The sequence below is a fragment of the Cryptosporidium bovis genome (assembly GCF_009768925.1).
Source record: "Cryptosporidium bovis isolate 45015 chromosome Unknown contig_3, whole genome shotgun sequence".
Lineage (NCBI taxonomy): Eukaryota > Apicomplexa > Conoidasida > Eucoccidiorida > Cryptosporidiidae > Cryptosporidium > Cryptosporidium bovis.
In genome coordinates this window covers 169,967-188,229 of record NW_027125024.1, presented here as the reverse complement: position 1 = coordinate 188,229, position 18,263 = coordinate 169,967, and the positions used below count along the sequence as shown (strand labels likewise).

General features: G+C 31.4%; 8 protein-coding genes across 8 annotated transcripts; 4 read left to right on the top strand and 4 right to left on the bottom strand.

Moving 5' to 3' along the window:
* Nucleotides 1-92: 92 nt before the first annotated feature.
* FG379_002059 (N-terminal part related to RNA) lies at nucleotides 93-1,550 on the top strand (the record flags this gene model as incomplete). Its single annotated transcript, XM_067327928.1, has 1 exon — nucleotides 93-1,550. The coding sequence occupies one exon, from the start codon at nucleotides 93-95 to the stop codon at nucleotides 1,548-1,550; it is 1,458 nt and encodes a 485-aa protein (XP_067183467.1).
* Nucleotides 1,551-1,826: 276 nt separating this feature from the next.
* On the top strand, nucleotides 1,827-2,309 carry FG379_002058 (uncharacterized protein; the record flags this gene model as incomplete). The annotated part of the gene is made up of 1 exon (XM_067327927.1): nucleotides 1,827-2,309. The coding sequence occupies one exon, from the start codon at nucleotides 1,827-1,829 to the stop codon at nucleotides 2,307-2,309; it is 483 nt and encodes a 160-aa protein (XP_067183466.1).
* Nucleotides 2,310-2,389: 80 nt separating this feature from the next.
* On the bottom strand, nucleotides 2,390-6,289 carry FG379_002057 (uncharacterized protein; the record flags this gene model as incomplete). The annotated part of the gene is made up of 1 exon (XM_067327926.1): nucleotides 2,390-6,289. One exon carries the CDS (start codon nucleotides 6,287-6,289, stop codon nucleotides 2,390-2,392), a length of 3,900 nt encoding a protein of 1,299 aa, XP_067183465.1.
* A 334-nt stretch (nucleotides 6,290-6,623) lies between these two features.
* On the top strand, nucleotides 6,624-7,673 carry FG379_002056 (uncharacterized protein; the record flags this gene model as incomplete). Its single annotated transcript, XM_067327925.1, has 1 exon — nucleotides 6,624-7,673. The coding sequence occupies one exon, from the start codon at nucleotides 6,624-6,626 to the stop codon at nucleotides 7,671-7,673; it is 1,050 nt and encodes a 349-aa protein (XP_067183464.1).
* Nucleotides 7,674-7,906: 233 nt separating this feature from the next.
* Nucleotides 7,907-8,672, bottom strand: FG379_002055 (uncharacterized protein; the record flags this gene model as incomplete). The annotated part of the gene is made up of 2 exons (XM_067327924.1): nucleotides 7,907-7,934; nucleotides 8,008-8,672. 2 exons carry the CDS (start codon nucleotides 8,670-8,672, stop codon nucleotides 7,907-7,909), a joined length of 693 nt encoding a protein of 230 aa, XP_067183463.1.
* Nucleotides 8,673-9,074: 402 nt separating this feature from the next.
* On the bottom strand, nucleotides 9,075-9,464 carry FG379_002054 (uncharacterized protein; the record flags this gene model as incomplete). The annotated part of the gene is made up of 1 exon (XM_067327923.1): nucleotides 9,075-9,464. One exon carries the CDS (start codon nucleotides 9,462-9,464, stop codon nucleotides 9,075-9,077), a length of 390 nt encoding a protein of 129 aa, XP_067183462.1.
* An 854-nt stretch (nucleotides 9,465-10,318) lies between these two features.
* On the top strand, nucleotides 10,319-16,357 carry FG379_002350 (uncharacterized protein; the record flags this gene model as incomplete). Its single annotated transcript, XM_067328219.1, has 1 exon — nucleotides 10,319-16,357. One exon carries the CDS (start codon nucleotides 10,319-10,321, stop codon nucleotides 16,355-16,357), a length of 6,039 nt encoding a protein of 2,012 aa, XP_067183758.1.
* A 27-nt stretch (nucleotides 16,358-16,384) lies between these two features.
* FG379_002349 (uncharacterized protein) lies at nucleotides 16,385-18,055 on the bottom strand (the record flags this gene model as incomplete). Its single annotated transcript, XM_067328218.1, has 1 exon — nucleotides 16,385-18,055. One exon carries the CDS (start codon nucleotides 18,053-18,055, stop codon nucleotides 16,385-16,387), a length of 1,671 nt encoding a protein of 556 aa, XP_067183757.1.
* Nucleotides 18,056-18,263: the final 208 nt, after the last annotated feature.

Below are 18,263 nucleotides of genomic sequence, written 5' to 3'. Positions count from 1 at the left end.
ATTAAAATTCTGGTCATAAATAAACGAAAAAAAGATATAATTATTTGTCAAATCGCATTTAAAGTGAGAATACTATTATTTTTATATTAAACATGGGAACATTAGATCGGCTTTTTTCAAATTTTCAGACAAATATCGAGATTTTCAGAAAGGATTCATTGAATATAAAAATTAAAGTTAATGAACATACTTTTAATTTAGATGAAGAGGTAACTGTCGTTCCTCCATATATGATTAGTTGTAAATCTCACTGTAAAGAGAGATGGAGAAACAGATCTTTAAGGGATCTATTTTCAAATGAGTTTAGGTCGCGACCTATTTCTGAATATCAAGATTTAGTTGATAATGGGAGGTTATTTATAAATAGCATGCCAATAAATTCTCTTGATTATATAATACGTAATGGTGACCACATAGAACATAAAATTCTCTTTATTGAACTTCCAGTTAGCACAGATAAAGTCACCGTATTGTATGATACTCCTGGATTTTTAGTAGTATATAAACCACATGGGATCCCGTGTCATCCACAAGGTAGATACAATAAACTCTCGCTAACAAAGATAGTTCAGACAGAGTATCTCTCAAAATCAGAGTACAATGATAGTGTGAGATTACATGAAAGATACATTCACCCTATAAACAGACTTGACAGAGTTACATCTGGACTAGTAATACTTAGCAAAAATCCGGAAACAACAAAAAAATTGTCGAAAAGAATAACTCAAGCTCACAAATACTATATTGCAAAGATTAAAGCAAGTGTATCAGAATTTATTGAAACTTTAAAAAGCAAAGTTATAAATGGTGTCGAAATTTCAGAATTGTCTCCTGAAGAGTCACATGGACTTTTTAGCCACAGAATCAAATGTGAAATAGGTATCAAAGTTTTAAAAAACAGACAAGGGGAAAGTTTGATGTCTTCCATAGATACTAATGAAGATAGTAAATTAGCTTTAACATACTTTTACCCTATTATCATTAATAAAGGTTCAGAAATTTATAAAAAACAAAAGCTTCAAAGTGACTCAAACAACCATTCACTAATCCTCTGTAAACCTGTCACAGGGAAAACTCATCAAATTAGAGTTCATTTGCAATATATTGGTTTTCCTATATATCAAGATTTTTTATATGAACATAATCTTAATGTCGAAAAGACGGATCACCCCGGGTTTAAATATTTCAATTCAAATTATGTTGCGAAGTTAGACATTGATATTGAGGATATTGATCCCGAAATAAAAGAATCACCATTAAAAGAAATATGTTTTGGCGGAGGAGGAGTTTTGACATTTAATCAGGAAAAAAATATTGCTTCAGTTGAATATCTCATTGAACCACCATTAGGAATATGCCTACATTCTTTAATGTATATTATTCCAGCAAACTCTGATTCTGATGGAGATATGGTTTTAAGATGCAATAAATTTCCAAAGTGGGCAATAAACACTTGTTCTTTTAATATAGAAGATTTTTTGTCAAATTGGCCAATTTGGAATGAATTATGTCTAGAAAAATATGATTCAGCTCCTGAATATATCGTATAACTCAAATCATACCTTTCATGGGTAGTTATATTCATTCATATAAAAATATATACTTTTTTAATTTATTCGTCTACATGCATGTCTATTTTGACCACATGTTTTTTTAGTGTATTTATACTTTAAACAAAAAAATAAAATTAGATAGAAATAAATAGTTTACTGAATAATGTATAACAATATTGAATTTCGGATTATTTTTAAGTAATTTTATTTGTCTTTAGTTGAAATAAGTAACTGAAATTATAAGCAAACGCTCATATTACTTTAGGTAATTCAATGAAAGAAGATAAATTAAGTTTTGCATCATTAATTAAGGAATGTAGATTCTGTTTTGGTTCAGATACAACATTATCTCCACTTATAGCACCTTGTAACTGTAAAGGAACCCAGGAATATATACATTTAGAATGCTTGAGTAAATGGCAAAGAATTCAAATAAATAACAGACCGTGGTCAAGCAAATTTTGCAGTGTTTGTCGCCATCCATACATGACTCCTGGGAATAGAAACATTGTTTCTGCATTCTCAAATATAGTGAGACATCCAAATATTCAAATGTTAACGATGATACTCAAATTAATTTCGATCTTTTTTTTGATTATATACACAAAAATCCTTTGTAACTTTATTTTGTCATTGGGTGGTCCCGTGGCACTATTACTATTATTGTTAATAATAGCCTCTTTTATTATTATATTAATATTAGAACACATTTCAAACAATAATATCGCTAGGTTTGAGATCCGGAGGGATAATTAGGAGGATTAATTTTTTGTTTTATATCTTTTAATTTTTCTCGAGTCACAAAAAAGAAATAAAATTAAAATAATCTAAATAAATTACTGCTGCATTAATTTGTAGTATCTAGGAGGATGCAATGTTTTTTTTATTAGCTTGTACAAAAGTATTGGACCCCATGCGAAAGAAGTCAAAGTACATATTTTACCCCAAAATGAAAAGGTAAATATAAATTTGAGGTCAAAATAGCTTTCAAGAAGAAAGAATGATGCAAAATAAATTAATAAAGAAACGACACACGAAGAGACAATGACTTCATTCCAGTGATGTATTTCAGTAAAAATATTGAGTATTTCTGAAAGTATAAGTGAGGTAAAGGTGATAGCAACCAGATTCATCAAAATGTTATCATTGAAGAGCATGACTGATGCAAGCATAATAACGGTACCTTGATATAATGATTTCCAAACCCAACAGAAGAATGTTTTTGTTGACATTACACGACCAGTTTTAAGGTGTCTATACAATTCTGGATAGAGCAGTGCAGTTGATCTATTTACATCTACATCAAACACAAGGGAAAATACGGGTGCCATTGTATAATATGTTGCATATCCAACTGCTAACCATCCTTGAAATAGAGCAACCGGGATGAAATAAAATAGTGCAGAAAAGACGCATTGCATTGATGCAATAATCAATCCTCTATGAATGACAAAATGAGCAAGTTTTGCACTATTTTGGTATGCATGCCGTCCATGCCAAAGAAACAGTGGTCTTAAGTCAGCAAATTCATGAATACTTATATCTGCTGCATTAGCAGCCTGTTGACCTTCTTTTCCAATAATTCCTATTCCAATATCAGCGGCTTGAATCATACCTACATCATTGCCTCCATCTCCAACTGCACATACTCTGCAAGTTCTCGAAATACCTGATATTTGATAATTTTGAGTGAGAGATCTAGAATCGCTTTGAGCAAATGAAATATTCGTTTGTTGTGTGTATCTAGAGACTGAATTCGTTTCTTGGATCCAATCGTCTACGTTAGTTCCAGATAAAAGAATAGATGGGACCATACTTCCTCTAGCGGATGTACTGTGACTTGTAGGATAAAAAAATGGATTTATGTCTCCAAAACTTGGTATTCTACTCAAACCATCATCATGAATTGAGTAATCACTTCTTCTATCCTTTTTTCTTCTTTTCATATACCCATTTTTATCCTTTTTCGGTTTTACACCAGTTTCATCTATTTTTTGACTAAAATTAACATATATATTGTTCCCTTTTAATTTGTTCAACTCTTCAAGTGTAATGGCTGTTTTTCCATCGCCTAGTTTTGTGAAATGTAAGTGATAGTCCTTTAGAAGTAAAACCAGATCCTTCTTTTGGGAAGGAGAGCATCTACACCAAACTACAGATTGAGACAAAGATGCAGCATGAATAAGTAAATAGGGGCAGTAATTCATACATATGCTCAAAATTGAACCTTCAACCACCAATATGTGATTTACACATGATTCAGAAATGAAATTATTGAGCTGTATAACAATGTCTTCAACAAAACTTCCTATTTCGAAACTATTTTCTTTGGAGTATTTTGATTCAAGAATGAAAAAACTAGAGTTTTTTGGTTTTATACCTGCAGAAATAGCAATGCATAAAGCAGTTTCAAGTTTATCTCCGGTAAGAAGCCATATCTTAATACCTGCATATCTAAAAGCTTCAAGTGTAAGTGGCACATCAATTTGAAGTTTGTCTTCAACTCCAGTAAGTCCAAGCAATTCCATATCTTTTTCAAGTATTTTTCTAGCATTATTTAAATTTTGGTCTCTTTGAAGCAAACTTGTACATGGAAATGAATAAATTGTGTCAAATGTCTCATAATCACTCCTAGAAATGATTCTGTATGAGAACACAAGTGTTCTCAAACCAAGTCTTGCTAAATTCGTACACTCTTCCATTAACCAACCTGAACCTTTTTCTCTAAGTAATTCAATCATGACACTTTCTGCGCCTTTGCAGAAGTAGATATATTTTCCCTTGTATTCAACCAAAATTCCCATACGTTTTGTGGAACTGCAAAATGGGAAACACGCCAATATTCTAAAGGTTAGTCTCACCGTTAAATTCGAACCTTTTTCCAAGTCACCTGTTAATGAACTTTCCATATGGTCAAAATTGACCTCATTTTTTCTCAAATTTTCAAGATCCAAATCCATATATTCATTTGATCTGCCGACAAGTCTCAAACCCAAACTTGCTGCAAAATTAATTAATGCAATCTCATCAGGCGATGAAGATTGATAAACAATATGCCTTTGATTAAAATCAACCATGCACTCATCAGAATCCAGACAATTGTTATCTAAAAGATCTTCTACAGAATTGTTATCACCGTTTGATTTAAGATTTGTATCTAATGAAGATCTTGGAAATATATTGTGACATAATGCAATACTTAACAAAAAGTTCTGAAGATGCAATATATCTGGTGAATTGTTCCAAACTATTGAATCGTCACTTATTGTTGGAAGAGGTTTCGCATTGTAACTCCGTGAATCCATTAGTTGACTCTCTTTTTCAATAATATTGTATCCATCGTATATATATTGTAGAGCATTAACAATCTCTCCGAAGTTTTCGGGATGATAAATTGAGTGTCCTAAATGCAAGGTCTGAACAACCATATAGTTTTGAGTTAGTGTCCCGGTTTTATCAGTTAGTAGGTAATCTACCATTCCAAGTTCTTCAGGAATACTTGATCTTACAGCAACTCCATTCATCTTTTCATCATTCATAATCTGAGAGGAAAACACTATCTTTGCCATTTCTAGATTAACTATAAGGGATATTGGGATAATTGACGAGAGCAATAACATAAATCTTGCAAATGAAATATACCAAAGAGCATCAAAGCCTTTGCAAAAAACGAGAATGAATGATGATATAAAAAGCAATATGAATAATATTTTCGACAAGGTGTTTACTTGTTCATCCAATAGGCCTGTTTTTTTACGGAGACTTTTCGTGCAGGTATTCATTAATGATCTGCTTTCAATTCCTGTATAAATAACCAAACCATATATTTTTCCACAAGTAAGAACGCTATTCGCCCAAATAGTATTATCAAGCATTAAAGACTCGACAACTGGCTTATTTATAAAAGATGTATTTTGCATTTTATCTACTTGTCCAATATGGACATCAGACCCAACTTTTAAACTTGAAATAATTCCAGAATCTTCAGGTAAAACACCATCAACGGAAATCTGATCATAGTACTGAATTGTTCCATTAAAAACATAAATATCCTTCTTTGGTGCCTCAATATTTGCAGTACAATCTAAATTAAATATATCATCCAGTGTATCTAAATGCTGAGTCACACCTAATGCTCTTTTCACCTTCCAATCAGTCTCTCCATCTAGCTGATCAGTCCTTACAAATACAGTACCAGTTGGATCATTTGTTCTGAGAAAAAGTATATCAGCAGGGACTCTGTCATTTGTATTAATTTCAATCAGATCACCAACTTTAATGTCACATGAACGAATTTCTTTTGTTCCACTTCTAGTTATTTTGCGATACTTCTTGTTATTAGATTCTCTGTCTCGTTTATACCTTTTTATGTCGTCGACTGCCTCTTTACTCATTGTAATGAACAAAACGAATAGTAAAGGAGCAATGTATGTAAATAAAGGCCCGGTTCTTAACTCTGGAATAAATTGCAGAAGTGCTACAATGAGATAAAAAAAGTTAAAAAAATGTCTAAACTGATCATAGAGTACCTTTGGAATGAATGTAAATAAAGAATACTTCTGATTACAAACGACATTTGAAACAAACTTGGATGGAGCTGTTTTACCACTAAAGTGTATGGTTCTCTCACTGAAGCTTGCGGCATTCTTGCAAAAGATTCCATTAATTCTGGAAATAATAGACTTACTTTCTCTATTTGGATTCAGAAGTGGTAAGTTTTCATCATATTTCGACATTTCTATATAGATTAGGCTTTCAAATATAAAGGTTTTTATTACCTTTTACTTCAAATCGGTCTATGTATTGGAAAGGAGATCAATCCCCTTTCCAATGTAGAATATTACCAATTAATTGCGTTTATTTAAAAAAATTACCCCCAATCTGACAAATTATCTAGATAAAAATATCAAACTCTCAAACGATTCATTACTGGAAAGACTTAATAAACTTCAAGATAGCAGTGCTTTGCCGCCGAAACAGGTTCAAGGGTAATAATGAGGAATTTCTCAGGTTGCACATCTTTTTTTTTCCAACATAAACAATTAAGCAATTGTTGTATTTTGAGAAAAAATGGATGGTGACTTTAAGAAAAGGCTTCTCTCATTTATTTTATTTGAGGTACCTTTTGAGAAGAGGTCTACATATAATTTAATTCGTTGCCATGCTCTAATGACCTTAGTTTTGGTTGCACAAATTGTAAACTTGATAATGTTGAGAAGTTGTGGGATAGAGCCTTGGATTCTGTTAACGTACAGGTGTTTTGGTGGTATGACTTTCATTTCACTCCTTTCTATCTTTGTTTCAATCAGAGATCCTATTCCAGTTGACCTTGGCACAATAATATCTTCATACAGTCACTCAATCGGTCAGCTCTTTATATTCATGTTGTACTATATTCATGAATCTGAGGATGGTAAAAGTAGTTATTGCTCTATGATTTTACTTCCTTTATTGCTGGTTTTTGGTAGTCTTCATGAATTCAATAATATTTTTTCTCAGAATACTAAAGCTAGAAGAAGACAGTTTTGGAAATTACTTCCAATTATACTAGGAATTTTTTCAACTTTCTTTTCTTTTCCAACAATACTAAAATTTGAATATCTTAGAAATAATTTCAACAAAATATTTTTATGGTTTTTTCTTCTTACTACTTCAATTATATCAAAATTAATGTACTACTTTGGGGTAATTAGAATAAATAATAGCAACATTAATCCTTTTGAAGTGTCGGCCTCGAATGCATTAAATATTTCTAAGTTGGGAATACCAATAGGAATTTTAATTCACGCGTATAGAATAAAGAAATTGCTTCCAAATAGAGACTTTTCACTTTTTATTTTCGATGCTCTTAGATGCGACAAAAAAACTGCTTTGTATTTGTTTATTTCCTCCGGGTTATCATTTGGTTTTGTTCTTCCAATACAAGTCATGAATTTTTCACAGATATCTCTCTTTGAGTACTCAATCTATTCCATTGCTCCGAGTATTATAATTTCAAAAAGTATTGCAGGTATTTCTCTACTAATAATGGCTATAATAATTAAAATATACAACAAATTATACATAGATAGAATTTATTATTCAGAATTTCAAGGAATAAAGATGAAAGAAGTCAAGTGAAAAGTATAACTTAGCGATATACTCATCTAATATTCAAATTGTTACAAAAAAAGAGCACAAACATCAATTTCAACCAAAACAGCATATATTGTTGCATCTGAAATAAGAAGGTATGATCTCATTTGAGGGCCATTTCCTAGTCCTAGTTTTCATTTCACCCTCAATAATAATTTTAGGGAGGTCAATTTCAGGCTTAGTTGCTTCTTTCTTGGAAAAGTCATTAACTTTATCAACTAGTGAATTATTTCTTTGTATTTGTTCCTTATATATATATCTAATTTCTTGTACAGGGGATGTTAAGAACCTAGATTTTGATCTCCTTGTCAAATCATACCCCGTTTCAATGGATTCAGTAGATTGAATGTTTTCTTTATGAATAAATGTGTTTACGGAGAAAAAACTGCTCGTAAACGCCTTTTTATTACATTTTTTTGGTCCTGAACTGCCACAATTTCGGTGTTCTTGCACATGTGTATCATCGATAACACACAAAATAGGCTCTATTTTAAAGTCATCAACACATTCATCAATTATTTCAACTGTTGGTATCTTAAAATTTCTATCTACAAGCGTATCTTTTCTTTCACGTCTCATTTTTTCCTCGAGAAAACTCCCTGCCATCTTACCTTCTTCTCGAGTTGGTTGTTCTTTTAAATTTCTCAAAGGAGACGTTTTAGATCTGACTTTTTCAACATCTGAAGCCACACCATTAACATCACATTTACTTCCATATTTATCTCCAACGGAAGATCCAATTCTTTCCGAGTGGTTTCTTTTTTCTGGGAGTTTAAAAGCTACTGATTTTCTGGGTGCAGTGCAATCCTTACTTTTTTTTTTATAATCACAGGCTTCATTTTCTGAAGAGTTTATGGATTCAAATATTTCATCACATACCGAGAAATCTGTTCTAGCAGTTTGGAAACTGGCTCTCGAGAGTTTGCTTCCTTGTCTACTTATTGTATCGAACCATTCACTGCTTTGGGTCCCACTCCTTTCCATAGTGAATAAAATGTTAGTTATAAATTACATACAACCTTAAACAGTAATCTTGTTTCATTATTACAATTATTTCTTTTGTGTGCTTTAAGATATAAGAAAATCTGTACACGATTCCTTTTTTTCTCCTTTGTAGATACTATTTTGAATTCTAGACTGCACACGCATCTTTTTCATCACATAAATACTGAGGAGGTATTCTGAAATTCTGATATTAAGTTCAGGAGGTTAAACCTAGTTAATAATATTTCGAGGTTGTGTTTTGCGAACCTACTTTGTATCCATATTCATTGACAATGATTTCCTTCGAATGTTTTAAGATGCAGCAAAAACAATTTATCTGAGATTTGATTATATGGGACAAATAAAGTAATAAATACATGTGAAATAAATAGTCCTAATGTTTTATGTATTCAAAAAAATATAATGACTTACTGGAATAACAGTTAGTATGTTTAACACCTCGTTAGTTGAAGTTAGTAATTTGTTAATTGAAAAACTTATATAATCTTCTCCAATTTCGTCTGATTCACTGTGTTGAATAGAGATTGACCTTAAAAGTGAAGATGCAACTATTCTAGTAATTAGATTAAACTTCGAAAGGCTTATGGGGATATTATCACTAGAAAAAGGCACTTTCTTGCAAATGCAAACATCGTCTAGTTCTACGTGCTTTATATTTTCCTTGATATTCCCACTATCATCCAGTAAACCTATTGTGTTCAATGTTTGATTTGGTATCGATGCAACATTTTTTTCCAAATTTATGGATATAGAAGTGTTTTTGACCATCATTTCTGAGGACTTTTGGTTGTAGATATTTATCCACCAAAGAGATTCATAGTTGTTTTCTGAAACCGTATTCAAGTTGAATATTTTTAACTGGGTTTTGTTGTTATAATTCTCAACAATTCCACGTGCTTCAACGAGCACACCAGAACACTTATATTAGTGTTAATTTAAAATTGATATAGTGGACGTTAAAACAAACTTACAGGGAAATTTGAATAAAAATTGTTAGTTAGTTTCAAACATTCAAACTCGGATCTACAACCCCAGTAAATTGCTCTGATAATACCTGAAGAGTCATCAACTAATAAATTCAGTGATTTGTTCATTATTAGCAATGAAACAATAAGGTAAACATACTAGTGAATTCAATATATTTAGATTTTTTTTTGATTTCTGTGATGATACCTAAAATTTTAACATATTTCTTATTCTCAAATAGGTTTGACTTTATTTCTTTGATAAAACAGCGTGAGAACTCAATTCCCTTTTGGTTAAAGTATTTGTTACTTGGGCTTATGAGGCTATTTAAATCTTGATGTTGACGAGTGACTCTATTCATTGTATTTATGTATTCTTTTCCTCATAACAAATCGTTAAGAGGATCAAGTTATAAATTGCCTAGATAGGAAGCATTTTATTAGTAAGTACTTAATTTACACAAATTAAGATGGCTGTTATTTTGCTTTATTCCCATGTGAATTTCCCATGTTCCCGCAACCTTTAAATGGTGAGGTCTCTTAATATTTCTTGATCATTTTGAGAATACGATTTGATTCAGAAAGAAAAAGCACAATAATAAAATAAATTTTATGAATAGAGTTATTGTAATGTGAATTTATCGTATCTGTTTTTGAATAATGAATGATTTCAGCTGGTCGAAAAATGAACTCAAGAAATATGAAAATGAAGTGTCCAGTATTCTTCAGAGCTTTGAGAAGGCACAAGAATGGGCAGATTTAAGCAATTGCTTGCAAAGATTACATAGATGTATTAGCAAAGAATTTTATGGGGTTCCTGGTGTGCCACTTAAAGAAATCGTGTCTAAAAGGTTAGCTCAATGTTTAAACCCGTCTTTGCCTAGTGGTGTTCATACAAAGGCTTTAGAAACATATGGTGCAATATTTGAGAAAATAGAGAAAAGTGAATTAAGTTTGGACTTAGCACTTTACGGATCAGGTTTATTTCCATTTTTTGTTCATTCTTCGACTCAGGTTAAACCAATATTTCTTGATTTAATTGAAAGATACTTTTTGCCACTTGGCCCAAGTTTGTTGCCATGCTTATCTGGACTTCTAGTTGGGCTTCTTCCGGGTGTGGAGGACCCGAAAAGTGAGTGCTACGAAAGATTAATGAAGACATTTCAATTAATTTCGAATGATGACTGTATTGGTGAAAAAAATTTTATGTCTACATTGTGGCTTATATTATTGAGAACGACTCACGTTAGGTATTCGGCTTTTGAGGTAATAATGTCAAAGTTCCAATTTAACAGCTCATCTTTAACAGATAATGAGTTAAATTTAAAAAAAATTCAAAATTTAATTCCATGCAATAATTTGTTTATAAAGGCCTTGGAATCATGTTTCCATGATGAAAATGTATACGTAAAAAGATATCTGATGGATTTTCTTATCGCTCACATCCCACTTAAACTTGATCTAAACTGTTCTAATAGTAATAGGGAGATAATTGATGATATTTTACCTTTAGAATCTAAAATATTATTGTTAAGAAAAGCCCTCAGACTTCTTCTTCTGAAAGAATGGTCTTTAACAAGAAGGCTAATACAGTGGATTTCAAACAGCAAGAACAGTCCGAATACAAGTGGTGAAGATATTCAGGTGAACGATAATTCATCTATTAAGTTTTTAAATATGGCAATAATAGAGGAATTTTTGCACTCATTTTCAGTAATTGATCAAATTTCTGTTGCTGAAACTGAAAGGGCAATGAGACTTTGGAAGAGTAACTCTATTAAATTATCAAAGCAATATTCGAACTTCAATATTTCTCCTGTTTCAGTGAATCTGAATACTATTTCAACAAATATTCTCCAGCCTTTGAAAGTAATTAGTGCTTTGTTTCAGGAACATAGTTACTGTCTAAAATTTACTTTACCAGAAATTCTGATTTCACTTCTTGTATTCTCCAAAAAATCAGTAGACAAGATCCCCGAATTGAAATATAACGTTGTTGACGAATGCAAGTCACTATTAAATCCATCTAATTTACCTCCAAATCAATTCATAGATTCCATAAGGGAGGCATTTGATAAAGTGCTAAAAAAAGAAAATGCTTCTATAAATCAGGAAAAGTCTGAAATATTAAATCCAACCGTTAGTCTATTACATGAAATCATAATTTTTTACGTCGATAATATCATTGATTTGGGAGAAGGCTCAAAGGAAGCTTTACTAGACTTATTTTTAGCAAACCTTTTGAAAGAAGTAATGAGTATTACAGTAAATTATACTATGGAAAATCAGGATTCGGTAATATTTGCAACTCTTTGTTTGTATATTTTGGAAAAAATGAAAGATGTTTCAGATAATGATGAAGTCTTCGATAATGACTTTTCGGCCATTACTAAGGCTTTTGTTGAAAGTATTTTTAAACCACTGTATCTAAAATCATTTCACGCTGAGGATATCCAATACAGAAAATTGTTATATTCACTCTTGACTAGTTTTTGTAATTCAGAAGTTTTGAGAAGGGTTATTTTAAAAGAATCAAAAAATACTAACTCGCCTCCTTTTGATGATTTTTCAATTCCCATATGGTTGTACAATATATATAATCGTTGCGTAGATTATAGTATTGACATTAATTCCAACTTTCAATTAAACGATTACATAGTGGATGATATATTCAAGTGTTTGGAGATTACTATCGAGATATTTTTTAAAACTAATTTTTTAATTATAAATAATTCCATTCCGAATTGTTGGGTTGAGTGCATAAACAACATTATGAACTTATTGTGGGTTTTTTTCAATCCCGAGTTAAGTAAATTTCACAAAGAAAGCACGAATTCGTTAATTATTCTTGAAGAATGGATAAATTTAAATATTGATTTGCTCTCTAAAGATCAAATTAATTCTGAGAACCAGAATCAATCTACTTTGTTGAGAGGAAACTCTATACTTAGTCAATTTTTCATAAATCACTTAAGTGTTTATGATAACGAGTTAAAAATATCTAATATAAGAAAATTGGCAACTTTTATTAAGTACTCCACTAATTCTGTATATAAGATTCCGAATGAAGTGACTTTTCTTATACTTGAAGGTCTTGATTCAAATTTGATTCAACTCAGAACCATCAGCTCTGTATGGGTTATTCAGGCCATTGAAACTCCAAGACTGATATTTGATCATCTCATAGATGAACTTTTAAATCAAGACAACTTCACTTCAATAGATGGCAATCTCAGATTCAATGATGAAATTGATTTTAGGAGGCTAATCTACACTTTAGACAGACTCATTACATTAATATCTATGGAAAATTTGAATGTTATTCAGATAATGGTTGACACTGAGATTGAGAAAGCACATGTATCCAGCATAATAGGTAAATACGATATTAGAGACTACTTTGACGTATTTATATATGTTTGCTTGATTTTTTCTACAATGGAATCAAAGAATCCATTTGATTTTCCAATCCAAAGAAGTGCAGTAAATGCTTTGAATACAATTCTAAATAAGTCTTCTTTATTAAGTAATACATTTTCCATTCTAAAAAAATTAACTCATTTTCAGGAAAAGTTATTTAAAACTACTGAATTAATTACAAACCATATTTTATCTGCACTTCAATCATCAATTGTTTCGAAAAAAATGCCTCTTCAAATAACAATTATCCAACTATTACAAACCATTTTACTTATTCAAAGGCCAAGAAATGTTGAGGAATCTCAAAAAAACAGCAAAAACCAATTGTTACTTAACAATGATAAACTTTTCCCTATCATTATACTAGGACTCCAGCAAACACTAACAGGTGATGATATTAAAGCGGTTGACAGTATTGATTTATTAGAAGAAGATGTCAAACTTTCCCCTACAAATTGCTACTCATACATATCTTCTTATTCTTCCCCAATTAAACATTATATTGATTTTTGCTTGTCAATAATTGAAGAACTTGACTCTGAATCACTAGTACAAAATACAACTTCTATAATTATAACATTATGTTTGGAGCTTGTATCATCAATTACTTTAAATAATCATAACAATATTATCCAATACTTCGATTCAATTTTTAGAGTCTTGATACATGTTATTGGAGTTCCTTCATTATCTAATACATTATTCTCCTCTGAGTTGGATATTTCTCAAACTGGGACAGGATTTGTTCAGTCACTTTTTAGTTGGCAAAAGGAGGAACAAACACCTGTTAGGAAGTCTGTCCACATCTCTACAATCACTCCCCTTCCAACATTAATTAATTTCCCACAGGATTCTAGTATTGAGGGCATATCCATTGAATCAAAAAAGTCAATAATAAAAAATACGATCTTAACTTTGTTTGGCACACTTGTAGAAGCACTTTATTACATACATGAAAGAGATTCGAATTCTGACTCGAAAACTTCTATTAATTCTCAAATAATTCAATATTCGATTTCTATTACCTTCATACTTGCATGGAATGCCTCAGATGCATTTGTTTTCTCTGGGATTGTTTGTTGGTCAAGCATAAATAATCAAATAATAAAAACAAAAACAAATTACACAAAAAATATCTCAATTCCAACACAGAATTCAAGAAATGTCGCCATTATTTCCATTTTCCAATTTGATTCTATATTAAAATTAATTAATTTGGGGACAATATTTTCAATTTCTGGTGAATTTTTGACCTATTATTGGTTGAAAGGTAGTGGTTCATCCGATACTCAAAAAATAAGTCGTTCAAGATCTAGTGAAAATTTAAATGAAAAAAAAAGAATTCCAAATTACTTGGTCTACTTTTCCAGAACATTTTTGAAGAACAATTTAACACATTGTCACTATCTTTGGAAGGAATCACTTGTGTTTCATTTTTTATATACAATTACGGTCACATACTCCTTTACAATCCCAGAAGAATCCATATTTTTGTGGAATACCATTTCATCACTTTTGAATACGTTCATACATAAAGTTAAACAACCAAAAAGTGTTTTGTGGTTTGCATGCCTCATTTCAACTTTAGATGGTTGTATGGCATCCTCTAAATCAATTCCATCTTCATTTTTTTTAGATAAGAAGTTGATAAATATATTTGAAGAAAAGAAACTGCTCAAAAATTTGAATAATTTAATATATATGGTCTTATTTTTGGTACACGGAAATTTTTCCTCAAAAGTTTCAGGTGCTGTTCAACCTCAGCAGTATGATAAGCTACCTCCATTACCACCAAGCATTGAGGCGATGCTTCAATCCATTGAATTCTCCATCCCGGTAAATGAACAGAGTTCGGGAGAGACTTCAAAAAACGTAAGCGAATGTCCAAAAGCCGTTATAAGCGACGAACCAACTTTATTATTTTCTTATTATTCAATGGGGTTTTTAATTATGTACAATATTGAAATATCGTATCATTCGAACACAAAAAGACTTCTTTTAATGAATGTATGGGGTAATTCAGTAGTAAAATCCCTAAACTGGGTATTTCAACCACTTTTAAAGCGGAACAATGATGTTGCAAATATGTTACATAAGTATTTTCTGATGCTCCATATAGACACATTTCCATATAGAATTTTTCATGAGTATTTAGCTGGAATCAAAAAGCCTGTTATAGATGCAATAAACTCTCAAGATTTTTTCCGTATGGATAGAAGAACATTTAGGTGTTGGATAAATGTTGTTTCAAGACTTGTTTCGCATGACATCACTTCTATTTCGGCAGCTGAACGAGTAAATATAATTGATACATATGTACCTGTTCAAAGCATGGGAATTTTTAGTACGAGAGATGCTGAACTTCAAAACGTGTGTGGTCACATAAAAAGGCTTGCATTTTTGATATTCTGTTGTCCAAAGAACACATTTCAAATGCAGTTGTCATTGATTCTTGAAAGACTTGTAGAAAACTTAAAGTTGGCACCTGAGTATCCAAATAATACAGAAGGCAATAAAATTAATCCTAATTATATTTTACTTGCAGAACAGGTTATTTTGTGTCTTAGAGTGCTTTTGCTTAAGGTACAATACCAAGCCTTGATGCCTCTCTGGCCAATTGTTTTGACAGAACTAATTAGAATATTCAGATCAAAAAAACACCAGAGACTAGTAATATCCGCAATGAAATTTGTTGATCTCGCATCATTACTTGATATCCCGGAATTCCATCTTTATCAATGGATTTTTGTAACAGATTTCCTTAATACTGGTGAGGATTATACCGAGGAAAAAAATAATTTGAAGGGTGAAAACTCATTTGCAGAAAGTGGTGATTGTGAGAAAAACGGAAAAAGTAAGAAAATAGATACATTTTCTCCTTTTTGCAGGGTTGTTTCGGAAAATAAGGGTGATTCAAACTCACCTTTGTTGGGAATAAACATGGACGTTTTGAATGAAGCTTTTCAAAACGGTTCACCAAGGTATCCATTAATTCATTATCACGAAAAAACAATCCCTGAGAAAAACATTGCGGAAATAGCGTCATACTTGGATAAAAACTGCCTTCTAAATTCAATTCAGAGTCCCAAAATTAATAATGACAAGATAATTAGGTCAATAGAGGATGATTTTCTTGATTTTCCTGAAAATTTGCTTGACTTAAGCACAAGTAGTGACCCATTTTCACTATTCACGATAATTTCAAACCAAAAATCACAACTAAAAAATGACTGCATGAGATATACAAAAATTCAAAGTTATGTTTCTAAAAAAAACTAATTTTTCTTTAAGATTTAAGATGATTGACTATTCGTTCCCAACGTTCCAATGTGAAGGTAACAAAGCCCGTTTTTTTGCTCTTTTAATAAACAAGTCAAATACTGTTTGAACTTGAGAACTATCAAAAGAAAAGTTGGATATTTTTTCGTACGAATTGTTAAACCCCTCCATTATGATGTCCTCATCGAGGAATCCCTGGCTCAAGAGATATTCCAAAAGAGATAATCCCACATTCAATTCAACATCATTATTAGAATTACATGAACTGTTGTTTTTAAGAGTCTTTTCAATAAAGTAATTGATAATCAACCTCACAGCCTTCTCTTTTTCGGCAATATTTAATGAATGTAAAGATTTAATACATTCTCTTTTGTCTAATTCGGAAGAGTAGTTGTTCAATATATTAGTTAATTCTGTTTCAAATACTCTATCTTCTGTAACTGTTTTTTTATTCCAAATATTCTTTGTTTGTAGCCTCAAGATATTCCTAGGTTTACCGGTTAGGAACTCCTCCGCCATTTTCAATGACTGAGTGCCACCAGGGCCACCCATATGTAGTATCAAATTTACAGCTACGAAAGAAGGTGGAATGAGTTCATCAACAACACACCTGGATATAAATTTTGTTGTTAGTTCACATGCATTTGTAACATCAAGAGACAAGTCATCCAAATCACCCAAAATTCTCATGAGACCAAGGGATATATCAACAGAATTAATTATGGAGGGAGAAATTAAGTTAAGACCACTTGAAACCAGCTCTCTTTGTGAATCATTTCTACTCATAGATGATTTAATAACAAATTTGACAAATTCATGATTAAATGAAAACGTTGAAGGAATAGAAATATTTCCATCTGTTGGTTCTTCAAATGAATCTGGATTCCAGTCTATTCCATTCCAATATGCAGTTTTATAGGCAAAAATGCGTGCATCTGCCAATATTTTATCAACTTCTACTGCTTTAAAACCAGAGGAGAAAAAATCCTCCTCATAGTTTATAATATATGATTTAAATGCTCTCAATGTATTTAAATGGTTAGTTGGACCTTTAATATCGCGTGAAATACTACTGGCCTCTGGAGAAGAAGTATCTGGAATCTTCCTTAATTCAATAAGTTTATTGAGGAAAGTTTCTGGATATCTACATCTGAAGTTTTCTGGTATAATGCCATCTAATATTGCACAATCAACAACGGATTCAAGCCTTTCCGGTGAAAAAGGCGCATCTAAGCATATATCATCAATTGATTGAATTAATTTTTCCAAACCATCTTCAATTTGTTGTTGAGTTATTAGTCGAGCATCTTTCAATATCGTGAGTAGGGCTGAAACTTGTTGTTGTACAGTTACATTATAGTCCAATGACATTCTAATTGCAATTACAACGACCAAGTTGTGTAATGATGGAGAGGAAAGTAGTCTCAAGCCATTAATGAAGTCTTGCGTTTTATAATCTAAAAAATAGTCCTGACAAAGGTTTTTTATTCTAACTCTAAACTCTTCAATGGGCATCGAGCATCCTGTCTCTATCCCCCTTCCCTGAGGGCTCCAAGAAAAAGTTTCTACCATCCTTTCCCTCTTCTCAACATCAATTACAGAATAAGAAACATTCTCATTCTCAGATTCACTATCAAATACCGGATCCTTTGTATCTAATGCTCTTATCGGAGAGTTTATTGGGGATTCTTCTTCCATCTCAGCCTTATTTAACTAGAAAAAATAAAAATGTGATGATATATACTAAAAAAGTAACAATACTAACAAAAATAATAAAGATTATTTTATTTTTTAGTAATTTCTTCAAAGCAATAAATACTCCGGAAAGAAATAATAGAATTTTAGAAAGCCGCTCATTAATAATTTCCAAGGGTAAATCGAAATTTACATGCATGTAAACATAAAA